Source organism: Nanorana parkeri, unplaced genomic scaffold (assembly GCF_000935625.1).
Source record: "Nanorana parkeri isolate BGI_ZX_2015 unplaced genomic scaffold, ASM93562v1 scaffold107, whole genome shotgun sequence".
Classification (NCBI taxonomy): domain Eukaryota; kingdom Metazoa; phylum Chordata; class Amphibia; order Anura; family Dicroglossidae; genus Nanorana; species Nanorana parkeri.
Window position 1 is genome coordinate 787,188 of NW_017306375.1, and position 26,338 is coordinate 813,525.

A 26,338-nucleotide genomic window follows, 5' to 3' on the forward strand; every position below is an offset into this window, starting at 1 on the left:
TTTTCAAATCTTACCTGAGCAAACTGAAGAAAGATGCTGATTGGTTGCCCTGGGCAACTGCTCCAGATTCTGACTGCTCCAGTTTTGATAAATTCTCCCCACAGTATTTCACAATGATCTCAGGACTCATGATACCTTATGACAGCATCTCCCTCTACTGGTGAACGAGTCTGAATTGTAAATAATGTATTCATTATACCCAAAAAATGCCATTCAAAATGGCAATTATGCAATTAGTTTAGCAAAAATCCTTTTTTATGCATGTGTATTTTTTTTAAAGTTTATTATTCCTACGACTTGTTCTCTGTTAATCAGAGTAGCTCTTAGCAGTGAACTGGTAAATGAGGACAAAACAGACATACAGTATATTTAGACTTCCGTCTTCTTTGTGTAATTTATGTGCGGTTTCCTGTCTTACAGAGGTTATCCCATGATAAGACATCTGACTCTGACAGTGCAGTGAACTGTGACAACAGTTCCCCCAGCAGTGGCAAAGAGAACAGGGACAATGGTAACTAATATCTTTACAATATTTCACATTAAATGCATTGTTGTAATTATGTGTTCTTTCTTCATATAATATTTGCTTTGTGCAGAGCTATAACTGTATGTGTTGGGGAAACATAGCAAAGATCCCCATTCTATATCTTTTTTACATAGTATTTTTTACATCTGCTTGGATTTTAGCTTTACCTGCAAACCCACTACAGACACCTGTGTCATTATAAAACTGCAGCATACTTAGAGCTTTGAGCCAGCCATCACTCTAGGGCTTCTATTTAACAGTTTAACCAATAGCTTACAGTGCCAGGTTGCTGTAAGCAAAGCTAGTAGAGTCCTGTCCTGTATCAAGAAAGGAATGTTTTGCAGGGACAAGTCTATAATTTTGCCACTGTACACATCATTGGTTCAGCCTCACCTGGAGTATGCGGTCCAGTTTTGGGCACCGGTAAACAGAAAGGATGTCCTGGAGCTGGAAAGAGTCCAGCGGAGGACAACTAAACTCATTAAGGGAATTGAGGACCAGAACTACGAGACACGGCTACTAAATTTAAATATGTTCACGCTGGAAGTAAGGAGATTAAGGGGGGATATGATTTTCATGTACAAGATGTTCAATGGTCAAAGCAACATTACCAACAAACTCTTTACGCTTAACTCTATAACAAGGACTAGAGGCCACCACCTATAATTGGTGGGAAAAAAATTCCAACACAAGGGGCGAAAGGGGTTCTTCTCAGTTACAGTGGTTAGGGTTTGGAACTCGCTGCCACAGGCAGTGATTTCAGCAAATAGTGTGGAATCATTAAAGAAGCTTTTGGATGATTTCCTGAGTGACCATAATGTACAGGGGTACAGGTACTCTTAAGAATTAGGGGACACAGGGACCTATACATACACACACACAATAGGTTGGACTTGATGGACTTATGTCTTTATTCAACCTCAAAAACTATGTAACTATGTAACCATGCTCACAGGAAGGGACTGTCCAGTCCCAGACTGGGAGCTGGTTGGAGACCAAACTGTATTAATTAACTATAATGGAGATAAGTGAGGTCACAGACCTGGACATTTGATCTGGCAGGTTTGACAGGATCGCTAAACCAACTAAGCACAATTAGGAATCAAAGGCTGATAAAACACATTTCATCTATGTGTATTTAAACTTACTATTTAGCATTGGATCCATACACTCCTACCCCTTTTTCTCCTTATACTCCACTATGGAAAAACATATTCCTGCCATACTTCCTGGCCTTCCCTGACCCAGTGGTGTGGACCCTTATGGGGTAAAACTTTGCAGGACATTGTACATAATAGGATACTAATGCCCTTTGATATACATATGTCAAAAGCTCTCATCCCAACTCTCAAACTGCTAATGTTTCGGGTATCTGCAACTCCAGCATGCATATTATTCTCAGTTTGGGGAGGACTGGCTGACCCTCCATCCAACCAGATTTAAACACCTATTTAGAGACACAGCTACACAAGGCATTTCCTATTGTGTATAATGTATTATTCATGAGTGTAGACAGGATGCTGAAACCATGTAGGTCTGCCTGGGCAGGGAACACCCTGGGTTTGGATGGAGAGGACTGGGAAAAGATGCAGAGACAACCATTTGCAATACTGGTTTTTGCCAGAGATCAATTGATCCACTACAGGTTCCTACATAAAGTTTATTTAACCCAATGTAAACGTGCTAGGATTTACCCTGGCCTGCCATTTGAGTGCTGGAGATGCCTCCAAACCAAAGCAGATTTGATACATATTTTCTAGGACTGTCCCAGTATACAGTCTTTCTGACAAGAAGTGGTGAATCTTGTCACACAACTCAATACTATTCCACTTACACCAGAAATAAACACTTGGTTTGGTTGAAAGCTTAACTCCTATTGTAACCGATGAAACCTTCCTGAACCTATGTATTCTTGTATACTAGGCATATTATTTTTTTGAATTGGAAGAAACCTAACCTTCCTAAACTACAGACTTTGAAATCTCTAACTCCTCATTATTACACTTATATAAAGATGTGAGTAGGGGTAAGTCACCTGAATTTAATATAGTCCTCCAGACTTCAAGCACACCACTGCTGGTTAGCATTTTTCTCCTATAGCCTATTTGCACTAACATAGACAACTTGGCTCCTGGGAAACAGGCATGATCTACTTACTGGAATCTGGATCCTACAAGGCCTATCTAGTGTGTATATGGACTACCACCTATGACTAGACAGCCTATGTGAAGGGGGCTGCCGTATTATACAGGTGTGGGGGGTGGATGTGAATGCAATTGGTCGTATGATTTCTGGGACATATCTTGTATTTAAGATTTGCTTTCTAAGTCACAGTCAGATAGTGTATCTGTTGTCTGCTTGTTTATATGCAAACCAAATAAATAGATGCTTTCAAAAATCCTTAGCGTCATATTTAGTTTTTGATTTTTCACCCTTAGCAAAGTGTCGGAGAAGTGGCCTGGCCGAGTTAAAAGGTTCCATGAGTCGGGCTGCGGGGAAGAAAATTACAAGGATAATTAGTTTCTCTAAAAAGAAGCAGTCTGCAGAGGAACAGCACACCTCATCCACAGATGAAGATGTCCCTTGTTGTGGTAAGCGTTTTTAACAATTTAGCAAAAAGGTTTTAATGGAATAATTTGAACCTTACCGCCTTCCTAATTTACTTTGTGCACAGGCAGTAATATTTATGTTTATAATTAAGTATATTGAGCACATGAAACTTACCACAAAATGAATGGCTGCAGTATCAACCGAGTCCGTGAAAGAGCTTTCTGGCATTCCCACCAATGTGGTTTATTTTCTATTTCATGAAAATATTCATATGTTTTCACGGCTTTCCCATATAGGGGAGCTGCACAAATTTGTCTCAGAATCAAATGAAAACATCAATTTTTGCACCCCTGTTCCCAAGCTCCAATGCTGTGAAATTTCTCAGTTGATCCCTCTCACTGCTTCCATCTGCGGGAGTTGTAGGGAAGATTTAAAATGGCTCTAGCAATGACTGCTCATGCAAAATAAGGACACTTTGCTTAATTTATACACAACTGCTACTGTAAATTGTGAGCATAGAAAACAAAAAATGTACAACTGTAAATTTCTTTATGTAGCTTAACCAATTATTTTGCTTTCACATTAAGTGGCAAAATGTACAATTATGAGAATCTGCATAAGCTGTTATCTGAAGGATCAGAAATGGCAAATACATAAAACAGCACAAAAAAATGCACATACATAATTATGTATTTACTGTAGGGATGCACCGATACTAGTATTATTGTATCATGTCATTACCCTCTGGCCAGCTTCTTGATTGCCCAGGAAGCCGGCTCCATGCTAGCGGAAGTACCGGTAATCTGTATTGGCGAGTACCGGAACATAAATATCGGTACTTGTACTTAACACCGAAAAACCAGTATCGGTGCATCCCTAATTTACTGTATATTCAAATGGAGAGACCTTTAGTACCCAGAAGTGAGAGTATTAAGGGGAGGATAATGCTTGAGGAGCCCCATGGTGTTGTGTGGGGCTACAATGGAAGTACATTCATTGGTCTTATAACCCAAACCCCTTGAGTCACACAAAATAAATAGATTTGGGTCGATCCTTTCTTGAGTGATGATATCATTGAAATGTTCGCTGTAAATAGATCTTAGCATTGATAAATGTGTTTCACGATAAAACCCACAGCCAGTAAATAATTTTGGCCTTCTGATGCCTTATTGGACAATTTGCACAATATTGCAATGTATGACTGTCAGAAAGATCAGCATATCTCCTAATTATCCAGTTCATACTGACAGGAAAATTAATGGACACGCTGTGAATGGGATCAACTGATGACAGCAGATGTAAGACCCTGGTCTATGTCTAGCCTAACTTGTCTATTTACTTTCACACTGAATGGTAGGAATGTACAATTATGGCAATGTTATTAGGCAGTTATCCAAATAATAAGTTATTTCCAATTCCAACTAAAGGACAACAGGGAAATTGATTTGTTACATGTGAAAAAAATTTAAATTTTACCACTTGCCAACACTCCTTGCTGTCTGCCACAGGTTTCCTAAATGTACTTGTGAACCAGTGCTGGAAAGAGCGTTGGTGCCGTTTAAAGGGTTACACACTGTACTTCCACAAGGACCGCAATGATCTACGAACTCATGTTAACTCTATTGCACTGCGGGGCTGTGATGTATCACCAGGATTTGGACCAAAGCACCCATTTGCTTTCCGAGTCCTACGTCAAAACCAAGAAGTCTGTGTTTTAGAGGCAAGTACCACATTGTCATAGAATCATTTATTATTTTGCTTAGTTCCAATTAATTTGCCATGAGAAGCTACAATGCTGTGGTAGGATTGAAACCGGAGATGCTGTATACCGTTAGCTGGGATGGCTTTAATTGTGTTACATTATTTGCTTGTGTACTGCCACAGCTATGGCCTTCAATGTATACATAGAGAGCAAAAGTTAGAAAAAGGCTCTCTGGCTCTGATCATGTAGCATATCCATGGAAATAATTAAACAAAGGGGTACAATCCATGTATAATTTTCTGAGGCATATACAGTGCCAAGTCTAAAAAAGCCTGCCATCATATAATTTTAAATAGAGTTTTGCATTGTTGTGGGCATCTTTGAGACCTGTTACTGTACAGTGTTAACACACAAAAATCCCAGCACACTTACCAGGTAGCCTGCAAAAAAACACTGCCTTACAATCTGCGTTAAGAACAGAGGTTTGTGATGCACACGTTTTGCAAAATATGTGGAAGCCATACTTCCTCGTAAAGGCCCCTCTGAATAGTGTGGTCCTAACTCTAATCTATGAGAGCCTCCATCTTGGAGCATATGTAGCAATGGATAAATTGAATTGCAGGTATGCCTGCAGGTAGCGCATTCCCCTTAAAGGCAAAGGGACACACCAGAAGCCCAGCATATCACAACAGCAGCTGAAGACCCAACCAATCAATCTATTACTAGCCTTTTAAAGTAAGGTGCATATGGAAGGGCTAGTTATAGATTGAGTGGTGCAATTGACATCTTTGTTTAGCTTTCTTGATTAGGTGTGGGGACACACTGAGGGTCTTCCGCTGCCATTGTGCTGTGCAGGGCTTCTGGTGTGCCCCTCTGTCTTTAACCCCTTTGCTGCCACTGACCAGTATGTCTGTCATACATCCACATCCGTTTGCTGATCTACTCCCTGCTGAATGAAACTGGAAGCAACAATGATGAAATCACTTCTGGTTGTCTGAGCTGTCATTCCCTGGCTAGAGAGGCCGGGGAAGAAGCTGATCAAGCAAGATCTGTGCTTGATCAATTTCATTAGGCTGCAAAGGTGACATTAGGGATCTTGTAGGTCCTTAATGTCTCCTTTAAAGAGCACCTGTCATCACTAAAGTACTATTAGATAGCGGGATTGTGAGCCTACTTACAAAAATAACAATAGCACACTTAGGTTAGGTATAGCCACATACGCCAGAGTGAAAGCAATAATTCTAGGGCCAATATTCATGGTTAACTCTAAATTAATCACCTGTACAGGCTTCATAAGCATCGCCTATGGACAATTTGGGGTACCATAGTTTTTCACTGTTTCACATATGCACACAATTTTTAAGCTTGGTATTTTTCATGTTGGGTATATATTTACTTGGCACAATCTCCTCTTGGATTATATTGTGTTTTTGTGCATTAAATCTAATTTAAGTGTATTTTTTAGTGAAATTTGGGGTTTGATAAACAGTTGCACTAATATCATGTGACATTAAACATTTGCAACCACCACCATTTTATCCTACAGACTCTGTTTTCAGAAACTATATAATTCTGTTTTTTTTTTTAAACGCAGAAACAGCTCTGGTAGCAAAAGGGTTAAAGGAGAACTATGAGATGAGTGATTTCCACTCACCTCATAGTTCTAAGCCGACCTGTGACAATGAGACTGTCACAGGTCGGCTCAGTAGATCGGGAGGTGAGAGAACACATACCGGGTTCCCTCACCTCTCGATCCTGTCACGGCTCTCTGCCGTGACAGGGGGAGGGGCTGGATTCCCCTCTCCCCGCTCCGATCTGCCAGCGCTGACTGGCGGAACGGATGGGGGAGGGGGCAGGTACAGCTGGCTCTGCCTCTAGATAGGCAGAGCCAGCTGTCACTCACGCAGCTGGGCGGATCCCGTCATCTAAGTCGGGATCCGCTCCAGGTGCGGCGTCTCAGTATACCGCGAGCTGTAGCTCGCGGTATACTGAGCTTAGGGTAACGGGAGGACGCTAGTTTGTGTCCTCCCGTTACCCTAAGGAGAACTATGGGGAAAAACACTGACCCCATAGTTCTCCTTTAAGGGGGGATTGTCTACCTCCAGGCATACCTGCCCTCAATGTATTTATTGCTAAGCTATACTGTATATAATCATAGAGTTAGGACCACGCTACACAGAGGGGCCTTGACAAGGAAGTGTGGCTTCCACAAATTTGGCAAAAGTTGTGGAACTGAAACCTCTGTTTTTAACAAATTGTTAGACAGTTATTTTATTTATTTTGCAGTCTAGCTGATAAGTGTGCTGGGAAATGTTTGTGCGCCTTACATTGAAAGACTAGTTATAGATTGATTGGTGCAATTGCCTTTTTTGGTTTATTACTGTATGTGGATCTGGGTTGGGTCTGAGCAGTTTGACTTTGAGCTTTGGTTCTGTGTGTTAGTGACTGTGAACCATGGGGCACTGGAAGACCCTGATCTTCTTACTGACTATTCTGAAAATGTAAAGTTCAGGTAAATATTTTGAATAGTTTGTAGTAGCAGCTTTCACATTTGTTCTACACTTTTGCCAATGAATGTAGTTAGAACCAGATTACAAGATCCATGTAGGTACTCCAAAATGTGCATATATGGAGGCTCCATAGAACTCCTAGCATAGCATATGGAAGATTTGACGTTAAACCTTCTTTTTTTCTTTAACTTTTTTCTTAAATATTTTTTGATAAAGGCCAGACCTACTTTAAACAACTTTTTTTATTCTTGATTTTTTTTAATTTCCTTGTTCTCTAGTGTTAAACAAACCGCTAGCCCCACCCCCCGTACGGATGCCTCCACAGCTAGCCGACTGCTGTGAAGGCACCCGTGCGTGCACGCACCAGGCGTGCCAACACCTCGCTGTGTGCATCTATGGACACACGCAACATGCGGCCAGCCACACCCCCTCCCTAGCAGTCACAGTATATCTGATGGCAGAAGGAGCCTATGGCTCCCCTGCACTCTGTACCTTTCCCCACAATCAGGAAGTTCCGGGAATTACGAGTATCTTCCTAGTCACAGCGGAGCATATAAGCAGCTACTGGTAGGTGTGGGGTGAAGGGGTTTTTACAAAAGTACAGGGTGGAGAGAATGCATTAAGGTAAAAACCACCTGGACTTTAGTACTACTTTAAGAATAATGATTCTTTGATAAAGGAGGGTATTTAGTTTTTTGTTTTTATTTGTTTTATTTACCAGGAGTTTTGTTGAAATCTCTAATTACAACCCATACCACTTTTTTTACCTACCGTATTTGCCGGCGTATAAGACGAGTTTTTAGACTCAAAAGCATCTCCCGAAAATCGGGGGTCGTCTTATACGCTGGGTATGGATGCGGTAATACTGTATGTACTGTAGCTTCGGCTACATACAGTATACCACACTGAGCCAATCACGGCAGTCTTTGTATTAATGAATACAAAGCCTGTATTCATTAATACAAAGCCTGCCGTGATTGGCTCAGCGCTGAGCAAGGGACAGAACCCGGAAGACGGAGGACACAGCGGGGATCGTGGACAAGGTAAGAGACTGTAATCCCGAGTGTGGCTCGGGGTTACCGCTTATGGTACTGAAAATTAACCCCGAGCCACACTCGGGAATACCGCCATGGAGGTTAGTGGGTGCATTTAAACATTATTTTGGGCTATACTCATCTTATATGACGAGTATAGCCCAAAACCTATGTTTTACCGGAAAAAGTAGGGGGTCACCTTATACGCCGAGTAGTCTTATACGCCGGCAAATACGGTACAACTTTTCAGTAGGGGAGGAACTAATATACCAATTAAGAACTGAAACCTGGAAATAAACCCACTTGTTTATCTAAAGCAACATAGTAGACCTTGTCTTGCATTATAGGAATATTTTTACCTGATTCAGACCAGCTTAGATATGACAGTCTGGGAGAATAAGAAGAGATGCAATTTCTATAATAGAAGCGTTTTTGTAAAGTTGTACCGGTGTGATGTTCCATGGTCATTTTCATGACAGGTTTACTTTAAAATAGAAGTGTTTTAAACACTACTGTCAGTTTGCCCATTCAGGGCAACATAACAGGTTCTCTGTATAGACCACCTGCTCTGCTTCTAATCCTTGCCTTACTCCCGACACCCTGTTGGCCAGCCAGAGCCCTGTGAAATAACCAGTACTTTTTGTATAAGGGAGCATCTGACCTTTCTCCCATGATGTAATGCTTATTGCCTAAAGCACAACTGCAGGGAAATTAAAAGGTTTCCTCTTGCAGTGGGGCTGCTCATTTATACCTAGGGGACAGGAAAAGTCTCCTAGGTATTTAGCTACCTGATCCTTGCCCACCTGGTAGTCGGCGCCCTCCTCTTCTCCGGCTGTGACTTATCCCACAGGATCCTCGCATATAAACCATAGTGCATTGAGTGAGCGTGGCCATTCAAGGACAGGAAGTGTGTTATGCACAGGATTATCAGGCAGAAATAAAGGAAAAGCCTCAAAAGATAAAATAACTAATACAGCTACCACATCTAAGGACTGGTAAGCTGCAATATATTCATTTTATTTTGGGTTTAGATATTCTGTACTGGTGCAAAGTGACGGGTTAAACGTGTGTGCAAAGATTCCATCGAAAGAGTACACATACTTATAGTTGTGTATGTGTTAGAAATAAATCTTGACTATGTCATAACACAGTACAATTTTGTCACATCTAAGGATAGTGCTTTATTCCGATTCTATTATAGGCTAGCTCCTCTGAAGAGATGGGCAGATGGCTGGGGCTACTGCTGGCTCAAACTGGCTCGAAAACCAAACCTGATGCTCTACATTATGACTATGTTGATGTTGAAACGATAGCCAACATCGTCACTGCTGTGCGTCACTCTTTCCTGTAAGTAGTTGTTTGATAAACCTGTCTAGACTTGTCAAGTGTAGTGTGCTCTGAAAGTTCATATAGACGGCTTTTCGTGCTATAATCACAATCATATGACAACTGACAAACATTACTGCATGTTTCACTACATGTATGAACAGTGGCTTTTACAGTAACACAAATGTATATATATATATATAATTTTAAAAACACGCTGGCTAATCCTTTACACACATGCAAGCATTTGGTCACTTCAGGATATGATAAGTCTGAGAAAAAAGGCTTAGCACTTAAACATTCCCTGCATACAGAGTGTATATACTTTCACATAGCAAATAGACAATTAGAATACTAAGGAGCGGGCACACCATTTGTGCAGAATGTGCAGCTGCACAAATTCCCTTTGGGACTTAAGGGCCCTATTTATATCAAAAAGGTGTCAGATATCCTACAATGATATAATATTTTGTTTCTGAATTTCCTTTTTTTAGCTAAATATATGCTGTCACTAGAATAGTGAGTGAGCTAGTACATGAAGATTTATGCGGGTCTGGATTAAAGCATAATCCCACCCAAAAGTGATATCATAGTAACAGGTGAAGCCTGTGCCTTCTCTATTTTGGAAACTCTAACAATGAGATCTTGTTTCCGTAATTCCCAGGTACATTCCTGTCCATTTGGGAATCTTGAGTTCCTACCTTTTGTAGGTTCCGCTACCTTGTAGTCTCCAGAATATAAAATACATTTAAAAAATTCAACAGGAAGCATGAGACCTGCTTCTTGAAGGCCACATTAGGTGTGCAGACTTAAGCATGGAAATGTCTACTGTTTGATTTAAGGAATTGTCAGGCTTAGCTTTCCAGTATCTACCAGGACTTTGATTACCCCTAAGGTAACTGCAGTCGAAAATATGCAGTAAAGCCACGAGCATATATTTTAATCTCTTACTGTGTGAAGGGGTCACTCTCAATGGGCATTAAATAAATACATTGTCGTTCGATATGTCATTTAAAAAAACGATTTGCGAGTAACTGTGAATTTTTTTTAGGTGGGCAAAATCTTCACACAGCAGTAGTAGTGACTCCCGAATCTACGACGATGTGGCTTATGAAAAGGTCAGTTTATCTGCTAGCTTTCCATTTAAGTAAATAGTAAAAAAGTAAGTATTTCTTTGCACATACTTTGTATGTACTTTTGTGCTTTCTATGTAATGGCCAGTAGTAGGAGCTGTTGCACTTCTTTTCTTAATAATAAAGATGCTTTTCTTAGCATAGAAATAACCAGGTTTTTAAAAGCATTTACTACTTGTGCTGTTATTTTTTTTCAAATCTGAACAAGAGTGGTGAAGTAGTGGCATTTTAATTTATTGCTGATGAGTATGTACATGTAATCAAATACCTACATACTTATAAAACATTGCACGCCATCATCAGTGGTATTTTGAGAACAGTGGCTATAGTGGATCTCACATATGCAAGTGGAATAGGGACTGTGTAAGCATTCAATTACATATCTCAAAAAAAGAGTAAATTATTTATAATTTTAGGACAGTGGGCTGACCCATGCAAATAATATCTTTACCACCCCCTTTGAACAGATGCACATCCAGAACTACTGGTTTATAGTGCAAATATAGTCTAATTTCTAGTAACTAAAAATGTCATAGAAAAGTCTTCTTTGCAGTAGACCATTCTTTTACAACTGCCATTTGGATTGTCTGTTTGCAATCTAGGAAAAATTCAACAGTTGCAGTGGGTCAAAGTCTGAAAGTTTGACACTTTTAAAAAAAAAGGTCATTCTGTGTCACTAATCATTTCTGCGGATTAAACAAGGCTTTTTATCATTTAGTTGATTGTGGATATGTTTCTAGGTGGAAGATCCTAAGCGCACACAAGGTGGAACGCAGGTAAAACGCCATGCCTCGTCTTGCAGTGAAAAATCCCGGCGAGTGGATCCTGAGGTTAAAGTCAAGCGTCATGCTTCAAGTAAGCCCTTTTTATACTCGTTATACATGTGACTCGTTAGTGTTACAAAACCTCCAGTGTGAATGGGGAGCAGGTGTGTTAAATTTGGTGTTTTGCTCTCTCTCTCTTACTGGTCACTGGAAGTTCAACATGGCACCTCATGGTAAACAACTCTCGGAGGATCTGAAAAAAATCCAGCTCCGTGGTGTCGTCATGGAGGAGTGGAAGAGGGCTCCAGTGGCAACCTGTGAAGCTCTGGTGTACATGCCCAAGAGGGTTAACGCAGTGCTGGAAAATAATGGTGGCCACAAGTGTATGTATGTATGTATATATATATATATATATATATATACATACATACATACATACATACACATTATTTCAGTAAAAGTCTACTCCTATCCAGAGAATATAACATTTTGCTAATGTCAGATTTTCCTAAAGTGATTCTTCTGTTTAGCAAACATAGAGCTTAGGTTTCTGGAGGTTTATACATATATGCTTCACCTGCTTCAGATGCCAACCAATATAAATATGGCAAGAACAGAGCTGAGGAAGATGCACGGAAATTTGTTATCGAAAAAGAGCGTCTGGAAAAGGAGAAGGAGGCCATCCGGAATAAGCTTGTAGCCCTTAGGAAAGAAAGGAGAGAACTGAAAGAACGTATAAAGAATAGTACAGGTAAATGAAACATTACCAATATTGTGTGATAGTGCAAAGTAATTTGCTTTGTGACTCTGTCTTTCTAAAATTAAATAAAATAAGGCCCCTATCCAGAAATATCAATTTTGTCAATAATAGCAGAGGTTAAAGTAAAGCTTTGTATGAAAAAGTATTACCTTTTTATCCCACAGTTAAGACTGCAAAGTTTATTTAAAAATTTTTGTTCCCCCATATAAAACTGTAAAATATCAAACTGTAACAACTGTGAGAGGCATCAATAAACTAAATACAATAGACCAAACACTGTATTTCGATTAGTAATGCCTATATATTTTTAGCCCTGATTTAGGGTATATGAGGGGATGTTTATATTTTTTTAGCCCTGATTTAGGGGATATTTGTCCCCTGAAATGTGTTGGATGCCTGTTACTGGATTCAACAACAGACTTTTGGACTCCTACGATAGTGTTTTGACGCTCTTGTTAGTTCTATTACACAAGGATTCTTTGATCTGGTTGACCCCTACCTCGGAGGGCCCCCCAACTTGTGGAGGGCTCCTGACCCAAAGCCAAGGGCCGTATTTCCCACACCGCCATCGAGGCCTGGCCTCGGGGCGGCAGCGAGTATAGGGGCGGCACAGCCACCAGGCAAGTTGTTTTTTTCCCCCTACATTTAGCCCAGCTTTGGGCTAAAACCCAAGCGGGATAAATGTTGAGTGGGAAAACCGGTGTTTTAGTACAAGTGATCCCGACTTGTAGTATGCGTACAGCTCCGTCCTCACCTGGCTGCCTCTCTCCCTGCTGGACGCCTCTCTTCCCGCTACGGTTTTTGGGGACCCCCCGCTCCTCTGTAGGAACCGGGACCACCACACATTAATACAGGATGGAGAGCGGGGAACAGAGTGCAGAACCTCCGTTCTCCGCTCTGCTCCGTGTAAACACTGAGACGGGAGAGCTGCACTCAACTTCCCATCTCAGCTGTCACAGGAGTTCCAGCACAGTACTGTGCTAGAACTCCTGTATTAGAAGTGATAGGTTCAATAATGAGAACCTGTCACCTCCAAATGCTATCACACAAGGGGCTTCTTTAGCTCCTGTGTGATAGCAATAAAGTTAAGTGGAAACAAGACTATTTTAAAAATTTGATAAAAAGTAGAAAATAAATAATAAAATGAATAAAAATAAATAATAAGAAATAATTAAAATAAAAAAGTGATAAAGTAAAACATTATAAAATAAAAGATATTAAAATAAAGAAACATTTCAAAAAGTTAAAAAAATAAGAATTAAAAAAATTATAAAAGTAATAAAAAAATAATAAAAATTAAAACCAACCCTGCTGCCCATGCCATCTGGTTGCCATTCTACATAGGGGAGTTTTGTTGAGGGGGTCATTGAGCCCGGCCTCGGGGCAGCAGGAAAAGTAAATCCCGCCCTGCCCAAGCCATCAGGCTTCAATAGTGATTTCTTTACACTGACTGATGATTTGTATCCAGAGCCTTGTTCCTTCTCTTTCCTGGAGTTTAGCAGTAATAACTTAACGCTTGGCTTGAGACACTTCAAAAAGAAAAAAACTCTCAAATATTACCTACTTTGTGTCTGTTCATGGACACAAATGATCCTGGTCCATGATGGCGACATTACTCACAGCTGTTGCACTTTGATTGCAGGGAAGCAGCAACATGATCTGGAGGCCAAGCTGGCCTCACTAGAGGAACAGTGCAAGGACAATGAGAAGAGTCGTGTAGACCTGGAGCTCCAGCTATCAGAGGTGAAAGAAAATCTCAAGAAATCCCTTGCTGGAGGCCCTTCTCTTGGACTAACAGTGACTGGAAAACCTGAAAATCCTGTAAGTAGACCGAGACATTCATGAAGGTATTTTTCGTAGCATATATGACAGGATGTAGATAAGCTCCTCAAGATTTCAGCATAATTTGCAATAATAATGGCAAATGTTTGTCACAGCCACCATACAGGAAGAGAAATTAAACAATGTCAAATAATATGCAAGACTCTACAGTGGGAGATCTCACAATGTATGGCTAGCGTAAAGGGCATAAAGCTAAATCATTTAAACTCCGCATATATGATAGGTATTTTCCTGCCACCAATAGGTATACAATCAGATATTTACCTCTCGAAGGTAGATTCTGTAATTTTAAAAACTCTTCTGATAAAGTTGACTGTACATGGGAAGAAATTTGTGCTATGATCTGAACAATTTTGACATAATCATTCAACAATTTAGCTTCATGTGTACACAAAATTATCACAACAGATAGTGCAAACTGTTGGGAGGTCTAACAAGCAGGTTAAAAAGACAGTGGGCTAATTCCACTAAACTCTAGATGAGGTCAAAAATAAATTGTAGGCACACATTTCTGACAGATCAGAAACTGTTTTGTATGGGGACTTAAAATAAAGCTGTGCTCACTGTAAAGTGCTACATAGGGAAAGAATTATGAAATCGGGCACTTAGAAGTTTATGCATGCATGCTCATCTTGTCTCGGGCCACCAGCATTCTACAATCCCCAAAACCAGGGTCATTTCACCCAGCTCTTTTAGTACTCAGACCCACCTCCCCTACCTCTCTCATGACTAAAAACTGGCCAGCCACATCACCCACCATAGCTGTGGCCCAGTAGTGATATGTGGGATGCAGTCGGGACAGTCCTAAGCCTTAAAACACAGAAGCTACTTAAGATATATATAGAGTGTCCTACGTGTGCTCAACTGAACCCATCAAAGATCTAGCCATTGATGCTTTTGTTCAGCACACAGATTTCCTCATGTTTCAGACCTTAAAGGTAGCATTTAACCCCTTCATCACTGAGCTTTTTTTTTTAGTTAATGACTGGAGCACTTTTTAAATTTTTGCTGTGTGATTCTTCTACGGCTGTAATATACTTTCTTACTAAGTGCACCCACACATATTATTATATATTATTTTTTAAAGGACAAACATAGTTATATATTTATAGCACATAGGTGTGCCTAACACCTCACTTAATACAAATAAAATAATAAAACAAATTAGCAAAAAACATAAAGAAAACACCTTTTCCCCAGTGTTGATTATTAGTATGTTTTAGATAAATAGCACAGCTAAAACAAATGCATTAAAATAAATTAATTTATTTGTCCTTTATTTGGAAACCCCTCACATCCCTAGGATTTCAGATTTAACATTTTTTTTTTTTTCTCTAAAAGCTAATGGTGGTCACCAAGTGGCATATAATGTCACTGTCACAAAGTGTCACACTTGGTGACAGCGACATACTATGAACATCACCTTCGTGATGGGGTTAATTTTTTTAAAAACATTAACCCCTTAGGGTGAAGAACAAATCTGCAACTAAGCTGCAGATTGCCATTGTAAGGTGTTAATTTGTATAATAATGATAGTATAAAATATATTTATATACTGTATATAATGTTACTTAATAATTCAAATTAATACATTTTTGGTTATTATTAGGCTGCCCCAAACCCAGGGACAGCCCAAAAAAACCTTAGTGACACTGACTCTAGCATGCACTGCAGCATGTTAGTATCAGCATCACTAAAGACTTCTGATCGTTGTGGCTGTTTGCCAAAATGATCAGAAGCGTGAAACAGACAGCGTTCGGCTTTTGGTCAATGCCTCCATGCTGAAACATTCAGCAAAATGCTGGCACACATAAGGATTTGCTAATCCTGATCTGTACAGCTTCCTAAAAGCGATAGGAAGTGCAGTTCACACCACACTCTTACCACTGTGAGACACCCGATCACTAAAAGGGATCGGGTGTCTGAAAAAGCTTAAATCTTTCATTTAATGAATGCCTCTTTAGTGAGGCATCCATTAATGAACGGCAACTGCTGATCTCAGCGGTTACCAGCATTCGGGTGCCCCAAATACCTGCTCACGTACAGTGTATGTGAGCAGTCATTTGGGCACTTTGTGACAGGGATGTACAATGTACCTCTCCCATCACTAAAGGGGTTAAACAATTCGATAATGCAAACCCTAAATCTGAATTGACTGGAGAGAAGAAGCTTACCATGATGGCTCTAATTTTTCCTGCTGGCATTTATCTTATACTGCTACCTGCCCTGCTACCTAATTTCCTGTAGGTGTTGATATGATATCTTTAGTGAAAACACAGGACAGAGTTTTCACTGACATAAATGAAAAGTGTATATATATATGTCAATTTATTTACAGTTACATTCATTGTTTGAGAAGCATACGTTTTCTATGTTCTTCACAGACCCCCAAGACCCAGCAAGAAACGGAACGCCCTGCACCTGTCAATAGTGCAGCAGAGCTGAAACGCAGATCGCCTTCCATAGTAACAAGCAATAAAGGGAAGGTGTTACAAAAAGCCAAGGTAGGATACTAATTGCTACTAGGTGGCATGTTTGGGTCATATCCACACCAATAATAGGTCTCTTATATTTGGCAGCTTTTTACATATGCGATTATATGTTTAGAACTGAAATCGCCCAACATTATCCTTTAATCATGAAGGAGCAGTAACATAAGTGTTTACTATTCAGAATTATTTTGATTAGCACCAACACATTAGTAAGCTGCTTACATACATACACTATATTGCCAAAAGTATTGGGACAGCGCTCCAAATCATTGGATTCAGGTTTTCCGTGAAATTCCCTTGCTACTAAATATTCTGCGGTCAACTGTTAGTTGTATTATAACAAAGTGGAAGCAACTGGGAACAACATCAACTCAGCCACGAAGTGGTAGGCCACGTAAAATGACAGAGTGGGGTCAGCGCATGCTGGAGCGCACAGTGTGCAGAAGTCGCCACTGTCTGCAGAATCAATAGCTACAGACCTCCAAACTTCGCATGGCCTTCAGATTTGCACAACAACAGTGCATAGAGAGCTTCATGGAATGATTTTCCATGGCCGAGCAGCTGCATCCAAGCCTTACATCACCAAGTGCAATGCAAAGCGTCGGATGCAGTGGTGTAAAACACGCCGCCACTGGACTCTAGAGAAGTGGAGACGTGTTCTCTGGAGTGACGAATCGCGCTTCTTTGTCTGGCAATCCGATGGACGTGTCTGCATTGCGTGGTTACCAAAAGAACGGTACTTGCCTGACTGCATTGTGCCAAGTGTAAAGTTTGGTGGAGGGGGGATTATGGTGTGGGGTTGTTTTTCAGGGCTTGGGCTTGGCCCCTTAGTTCCAGTGAAGGGAATTCTTAAGGCATCATCATACCAAGACATTTTGGACAATTTCATGCTCCCAACTTTGTGGGAACAGTTTTGGGATGGCCCCTTCCTGTTCCAACATGACTGCGCACCAGTGCACAAAGCAAGGTCCATAAAGACATGGATGAGCGAGTTTGGGGTGGGGGAACTTGACTGGCCTGCATAGACCCCTGACCTCAACCCGATAGAACACCTTTGGGATGCATTAGTGCGGAGACTGCAAGCCAGGCCTTCTAGTCCAACATTAGTACCTGACCTCACGAATACACTTCTAGAAGATTGGTCAAACCTTGTGGACAGCCTTCCCAGAAGAGTTGAAGCTGTTCTAGATGCAATGGGTGGGCCAACTCAATATTGAACCCTACAGACTAAGACCGGGATGCCATTAAAGTTCATGTGCGTGTAAAGGCAGGCGTCCCAATACTTTTATATAGTGTAGTTGCCATATAGTTCCCATTCATCCAAACATCAGTGCTAGCCAATGTATTATTGTGCAGTTGCATGAGTAAACAGACACATAATTTATTAAAGAAAAATTACACATTTTAGAGAAAAACAAATGATTATGTTGCTGTTGCATTGTCCTTGTCAGTGTTGCTAATCTGCTTTCTTTACATGCCTTTTGCCAAGTGCTATGTTTAAGAAGGCATCTACAGTGCTCCTTCTTAGATGCATGATCCCTGCTAGCCTATCATGAATGCATGTTGAAAGTGATCTTCCTCCTATAATTTGTATTTTGTAAGATCCCAGCTCTCAGAGGACAGCAGGAGAAGGAAAAGGTGAAATGCTGTATTAACCCCTTCATGACTGAGGCCCTTTTTTCATTTTTTGCAAGGTTGATTCATTTCTGTCCGTTAAACCTCTTGTAGGGCCCCTTTAGGAGAGGTCTCACCTTTTTGGTTGCCAGTTGCTTGTCACTCTAAGCCCCCTAGGATAGGCTATAAAAAGGCAAGTGGGTGGAGCCTTGTTGGAGCTTTTGGCCCATGGAGTGAGCAGCAGGGGCAAAAATGCCGCCCCCCAAAACATTTAGGCAGCCTGGCTGCCTAATGTCAACCGGGATGGCGGCGGCAAGCTGTGGGCAGGTGAGCAGGAGGAGACGGGGATGGAGCGGCAGGAGGCAGGGGGTGGAGATAGAGGAGATGGGGGCGGAGCTGCAAGAGCCAGTGTGAAGATTGAGGAGACGGAGTGGCAGGAGGCAGAGGGCAGAGACAGAGAGATCGGACGGAGATGGAAGAGGCGGGGCCGAAGACTACAACGGAGGAGGCAAGAGAAGAGACCGCGATGGAGGAGGGGTCGCCGAGGCTTAGGCAGTTCTTACAATGCCAAGTAGGAGGACGACTGTGCTGGCCGGGCCCAGCATAGGTTCTGCACAGCCCACCAAAGAGTGGGCTGTGCAATACCTTTTGGTGGGCTTTGCATGATCTGTAGGGGGCTTTGCAGGATCTGCAGGGGGCTCTGCAGCCTGCAAAGCCCACCACAGATCCTGCACAATGACCTCTTTCTTCTTTAGATCAGCATTATGTATCTTTCTGACAGCTGTAGACAAAGATATCTGAAAGATAGCCTTGCATTACCAGTTTGTCTGTCTGTCTACCTGATATAGTGTTTACGCAGACTGGCAAACCCTTACTAAACCAAAATACATCTGTCTGAAGGATCTAAGTCAATAAACAGTAAAAAGACAATATACCCGTCCAAATTCCAAGTCTGTTGGGTGCAGGGCCCACACCCTTTTACATGAAGTAGTAAACCTGAATAGAAAGTCAGACATCCAGCAATGTTCCCACAACACTTTACTGGATGACCATAAAAGCACAAACTCCGGTTAGACATTTAAGACTTGTTGTCCTTTATAATTAGGAACAACTAGTCTGAAATTCATAAGCAGAGTTTGTGCTTTTATGTTTGTCAATAAAGTTGAAGTTTATTAGGAACTCTTTTCTATTGAAGTTAATTATCTGATCCTAACTATAGATGGGCAGATTTCAGAGGCCTACTCATTCTTTCTGAACAATAGCCAATTGTTCTTTGACAGCTTCTCCTGACTTTGTGTACATTTGCATGCAGAATATGTGTAGTACCCATTTCTAAACAAGTAAATGGCTGATTCACCATACAGTCACCATACATTTGCTGAAGAATCATTCCCAAGATTTATAAAGCATGCTTTCGGTCATTGTTGCCTGGACATTTGCTGACACTTAGATTGTAGAAATCTTAAACCGGAAATTCTACAGTCACCATATTTGTAGCATTGCAAATGTTCCTGACTTGTTGTAAATTACATTTCTGGGTGAGTTCTTTACACAAAGAGTGTGCAGAATGCCCCCAGTGTTTCCATGGTTGCAAAAGTTATATTTAAATCAATTGCGCTTTTGTTCAGAATAGAACAATCATCTCATAGTTGGTTGCATACATTGTAAGGATTTTAGCAAACTTCATTACATAGACCTTCTGCTGTTTCTGTTGAACGTGACACCTGGATCCACTCACTTCCTTTTTCTTGTAGTTATTTCCTATCTGGTGAGAGCTGGGTGGAAGGGTTTACTGCTAAAATGTACGGTACATTTAGGAGAACTGTGGCCAAAGCGGCATGTGTCCCTTCAAATCCCTGCTGCTCTCCCCGCCTGTGTTGGCGGAGGCAGCGGGGACACAGACCGCTGCATTCCTCCGCTGCCCCCCATACCTCCGCTGCTGTACCGGCCTGTTCCACCTCTTCTTCCGGTCCGTCCGCACCTCTTCTGCCGGTCCGTCCACTCTTCTTCCCCTGGTCCGTTCGCTCCTCTTCTCCCAGTCCTTCCGCTCCTCTTCTCCCGGTTCGTCCGCTCCTCTTCTCCCGGTTCGTCCGCTCCTCTTCCTTTGTCCCAATCCATGTAAATTGAAAAATAGAAAAAAAACTTTTTTTGGTGTGTCATTTAAATAAAACATTTTTTGTATTATATTATAATCTACTGAACAACGGGAACAGACAGCAAAACAAACGTGACCCATCCCTATGCTATCCAAAACTAAAAAATGTTTTTTGGGCTGGAGTTTCACTTAAACAATGTACCTGTTCTGACTTACATACAAATTCAACAGTACAAACCTACAGTCCCTATCTTGTATGTAACCCGGGGACTGCCTGTATAATAATAATATTAATAAAAAAATAGAAATACTACTAGTACTAAATTTCTCCTCTATATCAAATACCAGTCTTAAAAATGTGATTCTAAAACAAGAACATTTTTGTAACCACTAAGCACGTTAATAAAGTACATAACTGTATTTCTACTGCTGTATTAATAGTGCTATCTCTTTGTCACTGTGCTAAATACATAGGCTTGCGTACAATGCCAGAGGCCAGGGTTAAAGGTACCATTCACACTGTATCCTATCTTTTGTTAGCATTTCACATGGTGACTCAGTGTCCTTTTCAGGGACATCTGTAACATTCCACAGCTCCATGTGTAATTAGCATATGAAACACTTCCAGCTTCCTGTGAAGCAGCAGACCCAGGAGAGTATGTGGTTTGCCGGACAATGAAAGCAATTTAGCTCCTTAAAGCTCCAGTTGGGAGATCCCAACCTCTATATTTCTAGTAAATGCTTTCCCAATAACTGGAAAGTTCCCGTAACAGTTCATTTGAGGATTGGTTTAAAGTTATAAATGAATGTTGCAATCAAAACCTTTTTCTCTTAAGATACCTAAAATGAATGTCAAGGCAAAAATAAAAAAACGCATTTCATACATCTCTGGATTACATGCACATTGCCTGTGTTTTATCCTTTTAAACATGCTTTAAGTACAGCAATTATTAATAATTGTTAATGTGCCAGAAATATACAGTAGTATGTTCCTACCTTTCTCTTTGACATGACAACATAGTGTATTTTTGGCCTTGAATTCCAAAACGGGTGGTGTCAGCCTTGCCTACTTTGTTTCTGATAAGTTAAAAAAAAACACAGACCCCTCCTCATCTCCGAAACTCCTCCTTGTGCAGAGGCAGAGAGCACAGGAAGTTATCATCTTACAAGATTTCTGGCAAAATCAACTATTACCTTTTGCACTTATCAAAAAGATATAACAAAACACTTATAATAGTATATTTAGCAGGCCTAAAGGTAGAAAATAAGAGAAGTTCATTGTTGGGGTTTTCATACACTTTAAGAAAAAATACTTTACCTAACGTTGACCATTAATATGCTTTAAAAAGCAATAAATAGATCATTATGTAAAAATATAAAATGAAAATAGTAACATACTTTTTTTTAAACTGGCTACTAAACTACAATGTTTATTTGCTGGCAGGGGGTGATAAAAGGGCTTCACATTTAGAGAAAAGCTTTAAGATCTTATGTAAATGTAAAAAGAACTATGGCCTCCCATTAAAATGTATGTGCTGCAGCACTTATATAAGCACTTATAAGTACATCTTCACTCACAGTTCCCTCTTAGTCCTCCTGCAAAGTCCCACAAATACCTGTAAAGCTTAACAGTTAAAGAAGAACTTCACCCATTCCCAATAAATTCATCTACAATAGGCCAGGTACCTTTCGTGGTCTTTTAGCTCACAAGCCTATGTTATGAGGATTGTGCATATCTTCTAGAACCAGTAAGTGATCAATAAATAGTGCAGGGCCACAGTATTACTAGTAACATAACAAGATGGGAGACTAGGATTTCTGTTGTTAGAGTCATATGAAACCATCCTCATCCTGAATATCAATCCCCACATCTAATCTTTAAAGTCCCATTTCCACCTTTGTAAGTGATTTGCATTTATTGTGGTAGTAAAGAGGTGCAGTGATTATGTATACATATGTACATTTTCATGACTCACATTGCAGGCTTTCTTAATTTTTATATGAAGGTTTTATTAGGCCTGAAGCCTAAAAATGTTCTCCACACCAGAGTGTCAAACTGTAATCAGCTGCCCCCCTCAGCGTCACCCATTTTAACATGATCAGTAAACAATAGCTCTGCCTTTACACACAATACACTGTGCAGGGAAGGGGAGGGGCAGGTGGAGGATATTTTCACAATGCTTGCACGCAACAGAGGCAGAAATTGGCATGTGGCTATGAATAGGCAAGCTAACAAAAAAATGTAAGTTTCTGTTTTCATATACATCAACTGCATTACCTGCTTTATGAACACTTGGTGTACATTGCTGGCATATGTTTTAAAAAATACCTTTGTAAAGGTGGAAATGGGCTTTAAGAGACAGATGGGCCCAGGGCACACATCTTATGACTGGGTCCCAATTCCACTCTTGGACGCATATATTACGTCCCAGGGCAAACATCTTATGACTGGGTCCTAATTCCACTCTAGGATGCATATCTTACATCCCAGGGCAAACATCTTATGACTGGGTCCCAATTCCACTCTAGGACGCATATTTTACATCCTGCTCCCCTTTCATAACCACTGCTTCCCCTGCCACTATTAAAATAACAACTGGGAATTGCTTTGTATTCTCCTGTGTAAAATGACACTTGCAGATAGTCTGCAAATGTCATTGAGTAAATCCAATGTAACAATGTGTTGTTTCATTGTATTTACTATTTAATTTATATGGGATCAATTAAAGCTTACACTTACAAATAAATAAAATGTATTCCAATTTAAAGTTCCTCTGTTACCTTCCCATTTTTTCCTAGCAAATGCAAGGTGTGCTTAAAAACCACTATGGACCAATAAGATATGAATACCTCCTGCTAGGGTCATTTGCAGTATCCAGAGCTGAGAAACAGAGACACCTTATTCCTGTGGATGGTGTTTGACCTCCTGCTGATTCTTGCATAGGGATTTGAATCAGCTGCATAAAATGCAGTGTTCCTTTGCATGTTGCTTATATTTTGCCATCACTGACATTCTGCAATGAAGCTCAAACATGGCTCATTACTCCCATTACCTGCACCACAGGTGGGTCCCTTGTATTGTATCATACATGTATGTGAAATAACCGCAGACTTATTTACTATGACATTGTGCAGTAACCGATTGGCTACAGGCTACTGCACTTACTATTACACAGTATCATATTAAGTAAGCCTGTTTGCTTCAGCAATTTTCCTTTATCTTCATTTTTTTCAAGCCAGGAACACCATCAAACATTATGTAGCTATTTCCTTCTTACAATCCCTATGTAGCCCCCTCCAGCTCACAAAGCACAGGTATAGATATGGATGGGTGAATGGGATCAAAACAGGACAGGAAGCCAACTGGGTGTTGAGGATGACTGGTATTCATAGTAGGTAAGGCTAAAAAAAATTCCTAACATAAACACTGTAATGTAAATGATCAGATCAATATGCATTATGGGATATCTCACTCTTCCCTTACCTTCTCTATCAGGGTAAAATTTTGTGTTGAAAGCCACTCCACAAATACGTAACATGAAACAGAGCAGCGTGCAAAATGCTATCAATTACAGCAACTAATCAGCACTGTCATCTCTCATTCTTGGAACTGCTCTAAACTGATGAAAGGTCATTTCTGATAAGATGCTTGGTTTACTTTTCCCATCCCCATCCCTTGGGGACTTACAACTTCAGGGAAAGATGTGTACAACAGATGACATACCTGGAGCATCAAGTCATGGTGGAACTTTGGTCTCCACTCACCATCTACAGTTGGAATGGTTTCTGTGAAATCTCTTCCTACATGCTAAGGATACCACAAATTTCTAAATGTATCAACTGTGAACGGCTAGGGAACAGAGAAAGACCTTTTCCCAAACCAAACCAAGGCGCCTCTTCAAAGACCAACCAGCAAAGTGGTCTAACCTAGAGCAACTAATCAGCAGTCATCTTTCATCCTAACCACTCCAAATTGATGTACCTATTTGCTGTGGGTTGCTTATCCACCCTGCCCTCCAATTTCAGGTTGTAGATGCTGTGTTGGCCATAGTAATATGAGTGAGCTATGAAGTGTATAATTTTTTTCCCTATTCTAGGTGTGTGGGTCTTATAACAGCTAAATAAAAAATATAGTTATGATTTTTATTAAACTTTACCTACATAGTTTTCAGGGTCGTTCTACTCTGAGTACCCTGTGATACAAAGACACACTAAATAGCTTTGTATTGCACCACACAGACTGAACAATTGTGCATTATCTCAGTGAGGGATGGGCCGAGTGTTCGATTCGAACATGAGTTCGAATCGAACATCGGCAGTTTGAGCTCTCGCCGAACGCCGAACTTTATGGGATGTTCGTGGTTTGTTTGACAATATCCCATAGCAGGCTGTGTATGGCTCCCAGCCTGCAATGAAGAAGAGGCAGGGGGGCTGGGCAGAGGAGCCGCGGCCGGACCGGATCCTAGACGAAGGTGACGGACCAGGGGACCGGAGGCCGGGACAGCAGCGGACGGACCAGGGGACCGGAGGCCGGGACAGCAGCAGATGGACCAGGGTACCGGAGGCCAGGACAGCAGCGGAGGTAAGGGGGGCAGCGAAGACGTGCAGGGGTCTGTGTCCCCGCTGTCTCCGCCAACACAGGCGTGGAGAGCAGCGGGGATTTGAAGGGACAAAGGCCGCTGCAGCCACAGTTTTACTACATGTACCGGCAGCTGTATGGGGGTCGAACATTGGACCCCCATACACTTGCATTGAGTTTGAGTTCGTATTCGAACATTTCGGCCGTTCGAATACGAACAGAACACGGGTGTGTTCGGCTCATCCCTAATCTCAGTTCTGGTTGCTAGGTAGTTCAGGCTATCTTTAACAGAATGCTCTTTAACCACTTGCTGGCCAGGTGTTTAGACCCCCTTCTTGGCCAGGCCATTTCTCAGTATTTAGCGCTGCAGTACTTTGACTGACATTTATTCCGTCATGCAACGCTGTACTTGTGTGATTTTAAATTGTTTTTTGCAACTTTTTTTTCCCCACTTAACTTTATTGTTATCACATAGGGGGCTAAAGGTGCCCATACACTGCTCGATTCTCGTACGAGAATCGGGCGAAATCCCGCGATCGTACGAGAATCGAGCAGCGTGAACTAAGACGTGCAACCGTTTCTACTGTACGGTCGCACGTCTTTTGTCGAGCCAACATGCTTGAAAACCCGCCGAGAATCGTACGATTCTCGGCGGGTTTCTAGCCTGCTCGCCCGATAGCTGCGGAACGGGCCGGTGTGCGCATGCGCACACTGCCCGTTCTGCATTGCCGTCATCGGAAGCCCCCTTATGTGATAGCAAAGAGGATGTGACAGGTCCTCTTTATGGAGACATCAGGGGTCTCCAAGACCCCTAATGTCACCTAGGGTCCCCAAAGATGCTGATGAAGTACAGATCTGCTTCATCAGCTTCTGAAGCTGGAGAGTGACACAAGAATGCGGAAGTGATTTAATACACATCACTTCCGCATTCTGACAGGAGGGAGATCATGTACCGATCTCTCTCTGATCCCCTGTCACAGAGCCACCATGCTGGTCCCGGGCTTGCATCGGTCGGAGCCCGGGACCAGCGGGGCAGCGGGAAGGGGGAGGCACGGAAGGGGGGGGGCACACATACCGGCACCTCATAGAAGCGATCTGCCAGCTCTATAGCCGGCGGATCGCTTGTATGTAAACAGACATCGCTGCCTGTTTTTAAATTTGGGCACTTTCCTGTTCAGATCCAGAGAGTTCCCGGCCGGCCGATTTTTTACAACGGCTGGCCGAGAGGTGGTTAAAAGTAGTCGTAAATAAAAGCTAAGGTTAATTCTATTATCAGGATATAGTTATAAAGCAGCGAATGTCACATTCACCAAACATTCACTGCAGATGGATAAATCGCTGTTAATTGGGGCACGTCCATCAGAAGCAAGAACACAAAAAATAAGCACTGGTCCTCCATGTTTTAGGGAAG

The 26,338-nt window shown here is 41.4% G+C and overlaps 1 protein-coding gene across 1 annotated transcript in view; it reads left to right on the top strand.

Moving 5' to 3' along the window:
- The window catches only part of AFAP1L1 (actin filament associated protein 1 like 1), an 81,198-nt gene extending 62,370 nt beyond the window's left edge, over window positions 1-18,828 (top strand). The window contains exons 9-18 of the mRNA XM_018553041.1: window positions 421-511; window positions 2,965-3,117; window positions 4,585-4,796; window positions 9,524-9,669; window positions 10,700-10,766; window positions 11,522-11,636; window positions 12,132-12,296; window positions 13,948-14,126; window positions 16,532-16,651; window positions 18,529-18,828. Coding sequence (XP_018408543.1) covers window positions 421-511; window positions 2,965-3,117; window positions 4,585-4,796; window positions 9,524-9,669; window positions 10,700-10,766; window positions 11,522-11,636; window positions 12,132-12,296; window positions 13,948-14,126; window positions 16,532-16,651; window positions 18,529-18,828 — 1,548 coding nt within the window. The remainder of the gene's footprint in view (window positions 1-420; window positions 512-2,964; window positions 3,118-4,584; window positions 4,797-9,523; window positions 9,670-10,699; window positions 10,767-11,521; window positions 11,637-12,131; window positions 12,297-13,947; window positions 14,127-16,531; window positions 16,652-18,528) is intronic.
- The last annotated feature ends 7,510 nt before the right edge of the window (window positions 18,829-26,338 follow it).